This window comes from Anolis carolinensis, chromosome 2 (genome assembly GCF_035594765.1).
Source record: "Anolis carolinensis isolate JA03-04 chromosome 2, rAnoCar3.1.pri, whole genome shotgun sequence".
Classification (NCBI taxonomy): domain Eukaryota; kingdom Metazoa; phylum Chordata; class Lepidosauria; order Squamata; family Dactyloidae; genus Anolis; species Anolis carolinensis.
The window spans coordinates 215,980,187-215,988,178 of NC_085842.1; the positions used below are offsets into that span (position 1 = coordinate 215,980,187).

Consider the following 7,992-nt stretch of genomic DNA (forward strand, 5'->3'; position numbering starts at 1 on the left):
TGCTGCTGATTCTGGACATCCATCGACAAGTGAGCTACGGAATCAAAATACAAATGAACAGTCACAGAAGCGGCAAAAATATACAATGCTAGAAAACCGCACTATTATTATTATTGTTGTTGTTGTTGTTGTTGTTGTTGTTGTTGTATGGTCAATTAACACCCATTGTCCTGTTCCAACCATACTGGAACAGCACCAGCAAATCCCATTACCCCTGACTCAACCATATTTCTTTCCTCCCACACCTTTTTCCTGGACAGATCAAGAACAGCCACTAGACTTCAAATTCAGTAAATGGCCATTTTTAAAATTTCCTGACATGACTGGAGCCAATCAGCAGCAACAATGGGCAGTGCTCCTGGCCCCATCAGAGACTGGATCTTAGCCAGCATCAATTTAGACCAATCAACAGCCAGCGCAGCAAAGTTTCTTTGTTTTAAACAGTTGCCAAAATGTTATAAATAAATCTGTATATTCACAATTGGGTTTATGTCAATCCTTGGAGTGCAGATTCTGCTGACATCCTCTTTCGGCCAAAGGAGAATAAAGCCTCTGCCCAAGGTTGCTAAGCGAATTTTCAGGCTGATCAGGGATCCAGACCCTATCCTCCAGAGTCATAGTCCAACACTCAAACTACTCCACCATGCTGGTTCTCAAAATCATCTAGTTAACCTAAATTAATTACATCTCACTGGGCCAGCAAAGTTTGTCACAGTATTGAAGTAACATGCTGATGTACTCTGAACAATTTTTCAACATTTTAAAAAGTCGGAGAGGCGTCGGATCTCATCTCCTCCACCCCTTCCTTCCCTGAGCCATAGTTCATCATTGCTCCTCCTCCATATCTAACTGAAAATCTTTGCCAGTGCAGTCCTTTCTATTATAATTCTTTGAAGCCATTTTTTTGAATATTTCTTTTCACCATATATTGTTAAAATTACACAAACATCTTTTCAAAATTGTGCTGAATGTCATTTCCAAACACTACTATCTTCATCTGTCTATCACCTTTTCATATTCCTCTTCTTGTTGTTGTTGTTTGCATTTTGGAAAAGGAAACCTCATTGAAATATACGCAGAAGTCTTCTTGCAGATAAGGCAGTATAACAATTGTGTATTTTGCCACAGAAGGAAAGAACTGCTCTTGAAAATATTCTCCTGCAACTTTTTATCATGCCCTTATCTTGTTCTTAGACTGTTCCCTTGTATTTGTGAGGCAAATTCAAGTTATTTGAGTTTCTATATGTCCCAGTGGGACATTAGTAGGGAGTCACTAGTAACAGAATCCTGCTATTATTTGCATTTCTTTCTGTTGCATGATATAACCATTCAAGAAGCTCCCAGACAGCAATTTTCTCCAGCAGACCTTAAATAGAAACAATCAGATTCCATAGACTTCCTCAGAAAGTGGCAGTAATGGATAATAACTTAATTTCTCCATTGGGTATTTTTACATGGACCATTATAGAAGGTATATCCATGGTTGCCATTTTAGGAAATGGATTTATCATAGTTGTGAGTGGGAACCGATGGCTCCAAGCCAGGAAGATGGTCCCTTCTGATTTTCTCTTGACTAGTTTGAGTATTTCCAGAGTGTTTTTGCATGTAACCTTTGGACTTATCTATGTTTTGGAAGTCAGCATTGGTGAAACCTTTATGTATACTTTTGCATGGGAAACTATAAGCTTTGTCTGGGTATTTTCTAACATGGCCAGCTTCTGGTGTGCTTCATGGCTTAGTGTTTTCTACTGTGTGAAGGTCACCAACTTTGCCAACCGCTTTTTACTCTGGTTCAAGCCAAGGATCAATGTGCTCTCAGTTAGACTACTTGGAATGTCAATAAGTAGTCTTGTGTTCATGTCCATTCCCTTCTTCCAGAGTTACGCTGAAGAAAAAAAGCAGTGCAATCTGACAAAGAATCTGCAAGTGAATGTCAGCAAAATAGAGGTTTGCAGAGCCTTATTTTTAATTTTTCGTCGTTTTCAGTTAATTGTTGTTTTGATGAATTTCATCATCAGCATGATTGCAACCATTCTTTTGCTCACCTCTTTGTGGAAACACATAAGGAATCTGAAAAAGAGTGAAATTGGTGCAAAAGACCTAAGTGCTCAGGTCCATATTAATGTCATGAAGCCTTTGGTGTTTTATATTTTCCTCTACCTTTCATATTTTGCCGGTGTGCTAAATTTTGCAAGTCATTCTGTGCACAATGTTGATGCTATGGAGCGTTTGTCTGACATCCTTCTTACCATATTTCCTGCAACACACACCATAATATTACTTTTGAGCAATCCAAAACTGAAAGCATTGTTAGTTCGCACTCTAAATACAAGACAAAAGGTTGATCAAGAAAAGGGGCACCAGACATGCATTTCTTGTCTCCAAGGATGAAAAGACAACCAAATTTCCAAATGTTAAGACTGATAATTTTCACAAGAAAATGTGAAGATGCATCTTTGTATTTGACAATCCTGAATATACAGAATGAATAGATTGGACTGAAATTCTGGTTTTTCTGTTCCTCCTAATCTTCATAAAATGCATTTCAGGAAATCGTTACCTGGCATCATTTACGCAAAGACTTGTCAGTCTGCAGTAGCTAAATTTCAACACAATTGCCACAGCTGATAATAGATGAAAATATTTATTGGGCTATTCATTTATTTAACTATTTATATGATCTTTACAACACTTGGCCGAACTGAAAAAGAAGATTGGCAGCAAGCAGGATTTATTATTGCCTTTAAGCTTATAAAAATATGAATGGATTCCACAAGAGCAGAATTGGAGTCTCTTGGATAACCCTCTGCCTAAGGAATGAGCTGGGTCAAATTCCCGCTACAAAGCCGAAGCATAATAAAAGATTCATCAATTTCTATGAGACAGAAGATTATCTTCACAGTGGAAGACACCTGCTCGGATGAAGATTTACTATATTCAAATGAGTATAAACAATTTGAAAAATAAATATCTGAATTTAGTCTCCATTATTAAAGTACTTGTAATCCACAACTAGTGTTGAGAGACATGGATGCAGGTGCATAGCCAAACATTACTGGAATTGTATCTGATTGCGATCCTTACTTTTCCCCTCTTGATCTGTTATTTGCAGTGTCCACTAGGCTCATAAGCAGACAAGAGCATAAGGCTGCTCCCTTGAAGCCCTAAAACCCCATACTCTGGTGCTAGCACTCACTCTGGTGCTAACTCTTAACTCAAAACACTGCTTGTATGTCAAAACAAAACCCGGGCCAAGTCACAGCTCTTAACTTAGGATGCTCTTAAGTTGAGTTTCCACTGTATTCTTAAAAATAAATGAAAACTGATTTTATTTTATTTTTATTAAAATAATAATACAATGTAAATTTTAGTTGCATACAGTAATAATATTGGAATTTCTATTATATTTTCAATCTACTAAAAGTTCATTAACATTTTTAATATATTGTGTAATGTTTAGGGGGGCTCACTTGCTATCGGGCAAGTGGACGCCCCAACTGGTCCACCCCTGTATATATATTGTGCATGTATGTGTGTGTGTTTATTATATACACACAAACAAACATAAATACTGTATTCCTTACATTTTAAGGCACACTTTTTTCCTTTAAAAATATTTGTAAAATGAGATGCGTCTTAGAATGGCATGTGTGTCTTTTGTATTTTTGTTGTTGGTCCTGAAATTAGGGTGCGTCTCATAATTGATGATGTCTTACAATTCAAGAAATATGGTATACACAAACGCGCACACACACAGAGCCCCCTATATCCATGGATTTTGGGCCAATTTATTCAAATCTTCACAGCTTGAAATTATGTTTTAAAACTTCTAAAATGCAAACTGTGATTTTGCTATTTTATATAAGGGTCTCCATTTTATTGTGTCATGGTATATAATTGGACTTGAGCATCCATGTACAGTAGAGTCTCACTTATCCTACATAAATGGGCCGGCAGAATGTTGGATAAGCGAATATGTTGGATAATAAGGAGGGATTAAGGAAAAGTCTATTAAACATCAAATTAGGTTATGATTTTACAAATTAAGCACTAAAACATCATGTTATACAATACATTTGACAGAAGAAGTAGTTCAATACTCAGTAATGCTATGTAGTAATTACTGTATTTCCGAATTTAGCACCAAAATATCATGATGTATTGAAAACATTGACTACAATAATGTGTTGGATAATCCAGAACATTGGATAAGCGAGTGTTGGATAAGTGAGATTCTACTGTATTTTGATATCTGCGGAGAGTCCTGGAACTAAACTCCAGAGGATGTCAAGGACCAACTGTATTTCAGGGCAAACCCAAAAGGACAATTCCCTGAAACACATGAGAACTGACCATACTTGGTGGCCATGGAATACTGATGGTGGGTGAGTAGGGAATGGAGATCAAACTGAATTGCTAAAATCCTGTGTGGGGAGTCTGACACTACAACATTGTCAGAGGCGGTTCAACCGCCAGGCAAAGTAGTCATTTGCCTGTGGCGCCACCCTCCTGGGGGCGCCCTTGAGCCCCCCCATGAGGATGGCGCCACTCCCCCGCCTCCTTCCCCTTCAGCCGGGGCCTTCCCGTCGCTGCGTGAGCCATCCCTTGCGGAGGGAAGTCCCAGGCAGGCTGCAGCAGCAAGAGCAGCCAGGTGGGGGGGCGGGGCCAGCCCATGCAGGAGGCGGGGCTAGGCTGAGTGGGGGGAGGGGTCAGGCTGGCTGGGGCCTCCCACCGCGGACCGCGCGGCCTGGCCCCACCTCCCGCCCCGTGCGACCAGGCCCGGGCCTTCCCTCCGCAAGGGAAGGCCCAGGCAGGCCGCAGCAGCAAGGCCAGCCAGGCGGGGGGCGGGGCCAGGCCGTGTGGGGGGCGGGGCCAGGCTGGTTCGGCGGCCCCGCCTCTCGCTTGGCCCTGCCTCCCGCCCTGCATGGCAGTGATGTCTGTTGTGGGGCATGCTGTTGTGTTGTTGATTGCCCTCCTCCTTACTAACCATATATTGGCCTGAAGAATATTCCCTAAAAATGAAAGGAAGAAACTTCACAGCTCCGTGGATGCACTAAGCTTTTGGTAGGAATTTTCCCTTTAAAGTAAATGTTTTCTTTTCTTGCAAGGAAATAACATTTTGTGGAACTTTCCACTCATGTATGGCATTGCCTCATTAGAAAAGTGTTCAAAGTACAGCTGTACCTCCCACTTGTAAAATAAACACAGTAGGAAAAGTATTTCCATTAAAAATGCTCATTAAAATTATAATATTTTATGTGTTTGTCTGTGCTTCAGTACTTTGACTATCTTGAGGTTGGAGAAGCAGGGAAGCAGGAGACCTCCTTTCTGAGACTGACCCCAATCACTAGGTTTGTCTCTGTCTTGATACTGGGAGCTGTCGTTGGGTGCCTTCAAGTCATTTCTGACTTCTGGCAACCCTGAGACCAACCTGTCCAAAGCCTGGCTGATTCCTGCCTAGATGAATCCTTTGTTGGGAGGTGTTAACAAAGGATTCCTCCAGGCAGCTACCAGCCAGGCCTTGAAACTGCTGGCCATAAGCTAATCAAGGTGGCAAACTGCAACATTCACAGTACCTCAAGCAGACAAGGGTTCTTTCTCCCACCCTGGACATAAATAAACCTCACTTACTGATTGATTCTTGTCTTGAATCCCCCTGCTTTTTGAATCTAGCTCTTTGTTTACTGTTTTGATTTTAGAGTTTTTCAAATACTGGTTTCCAGATTTTGTTCATTTTCATCATGGTTTCCTCCTTTCTGTTGAAATTGTCCACATGCTTGTGGATTTCAAGAGAAACCAAGAGAAGGAATGCTCTACGGAGGTATTAGAGAGAATAGGAAGAGACTCAGAAAGGCCATTTAGTCCAACCCCCTCCTGCTTCCATGCAGGAAAAAGCACAATAAAAGCTACAGCAAGTGGCAACCCAGTAGTTTTCCATGTATCCCTCTACACTAACTTATTTAGATTTTAAAGAAACATCTAGAAGCAGAATGATACTATTGCTATATTCATTTTCCCCCAAATGGTGCACAATAGAGTTCAACTAAGGCCCCATCTACACTATAATCCAGTTTCAAAATGCGGGTTGACTTCATTGAACTAGATTACTGAGTCCATTCTGTCGTATAATCCAGATCAATGCTGTTAATCTGCATTCTGAAACTGGATTATGTGGCAGTGTAGATGGGCCTTTAGACAAAAGAGGAGAACACTTAAAGGAATGATAACAATATCACATTCCTGTGAATAGAATACAGTATTCCCTCACTTGATTAGCATTTGATAGCCTGTTGCTGCTTCAAAGCCTGGCTGATTCCTGCCTAGAGGAATCCTTTGTTGGGAGGTGTTAACAAAGGATTCCTCCAGGCAGCTACCAGCCAGGCCTTGAAACTGCTGGCCATATGCTAATCAAGGTGGCAAACTGCAACATTCACAGTACCTCAAGCAGACCAGAGTTCTTTCTCCCATGTGTGTGTGTGTGTGTGTATGTATGTATGTTATGATTGAGCCTCGTGGCTCTGTTACTGACAGGCGTGGGCGTAAGACTCCTCGAGAGTCAGATACTCTCGAGGAGCGAGAGAGAAAAAGACTGCGAGACATATTTGCAGCACCATCTGATGAAGAGTCTTTCGAGGGGTTTACGGAGAGAATGGAGGAGGGGCAGGTTAGCTCGGAGGAGGATGAGATGGATTGGACTCGGGTAAGGGAGGAATTGGGTGCCACTGGCCATGATGGGGCAGAAGATGAATGGGGACCTTCAGGATCAGATCCATGGCTTAGCTGGAGGGATGGGACGGGATCCACAGCTGGAGATGCTGCTGGGCGTAGTCAGAGGTGTTCCAGCTCTGACGAGGAAAGTGATGAGGAAACGCCCGGGTTAAGGAGGACAGCTGACAGTGATGAAGATTTGTAACTGGCATAAAATGGGGCTTGAGAGCAATTGCAAATTGCGTTGGGCAAGGTAATCTGGGCAAACGCTTGGGATCCGTGTGTGTGTGGGACGCTTCCCTGAAGACTTGTGTGCTTTCCTGTGCTGAGACGTAAGTTGATTGGAATCCAGGGTCAGACGGCGGGAGGGATTGTGTGGGCATTTGTTTGTGCAAACCTGTGCTTACTCTTATTAGCTTGACCTTCCGTCGTCTTCCTGACGGACGCCATCTCCTGCTTTGAACACTCGGACTGAACTGACCACGGCTTGGCTTCCCCCCTTCTTGGACTTGGGAAAACTACAAACGTCTGCTTCTGGCTTTGAACTACGGAACGAAACTGGTCTACTCTACTGTTGCATTCCCTGGCTGATTTGTTCGTGCTGGAAATCCTGTCTGCTGTGTGTGTGTGGGAGCGACGCAAGTTACTGTAAACACTGTGTTGGCAGCAGAGAGGAATCTGCTGCCAATTAGCTGCATTCTTTGTATCTTTTGTTCTTGGCTCTCGTTTTGTTTATATTCAGGCTGAAGCAAGCAGTTTGTTTTTTTTACCCGGATTAAACTCCGGTTTAATCCGGTTTATCTTTTGAACATTTATTTTGCCCCTTTTTGCTCCTAAAGGCAAATACTGCCTGGCCCTTGTGTTTTACGGGCTTGTTTTGAGTTCTGTAACCTAATAAACTCTGTTACTTTGAATCTCGTGGCGTTCTGTCCTTGACATGTATGTATGTATGTATATATATATATATATATATATATATATATATATATATATGTTTGTATACATACAATATAATTTACAATATATAATATTATAATATATTGTATATGCATATAATATTAATAATATTATGTTGTAATAAAATATAATACTAATAATACAATATAATAATAATTATATATTATATATTACATGTAATATTATTAATATTACAATATCTAGCTATAGTACAATATGGTAATTTATTGCCAGTCTGGTGCTATGCTAATAATATAATATTGTATGTAAATTTAATTTGTAAGCCGCTCTGAGTCCCCATCGGGGTGAGAAGGGTGGGATATAAAT

The 7,992-nt window shown here is 41.1% G+C and overlaps 2 protein-coding genes across 3 annotated transcripts in view; both read left to right on the forward strand.

Annotated features, from left to right (window-relative positions):
- Positions 1-7,622, forward strand: part of tstd2 (thiosulfate sulfurtransferase like domain containing 2) — a 225,189-nt gene extending 217,567 nt beyond the window's left edge. Inside the window, exons 1-2 of one of the 2 annotated variants that reach the window (XR_010003323.1) lie at positions 6,707-7,040; positions 7,125-7,622. Coding sequence is in view for 1 of the 2 variants with exons in the window: in XM_062971735.1 (XP_062827805.1) it covers positions 7,125-7,129 (5 nt within the window). In the remaining variant the exon portion in view is untranslated. Of the gene's footprint in view, positions 1-6,706; positions 7,041-7,124 lie in introns of those variants that run through there. The other variant, XM_062971735.1, reaches the window with a different exon arrangement.
- LOC107983401 (taste receptor type 2 member 7-like) lies at positions 1,426-2,391 on the forward strand. The gene has a single exon (XM_062974292.1). The coding sequence runs from the start codon at positions 1,480-1,482 to the stop codon at positions 2,389-2,391; it is 912 nt and encodes a 303-aa protein (XP_062830362.1). The 5' UTR covers positions 1,426-1,479.
- Positions 7,623-7,992: the final 370 nt, after the last annotated feature.

Bases quoted from the DNA above. Each gene is read 5' to 3' on its own strand.
- LOC107983401 (XM_062974292.1), top strand. From the start codon at position 1,480: ATGGTTGCCATTTTAGGAAATGGATTTATCATAGTTGTGAGTGGGAAC.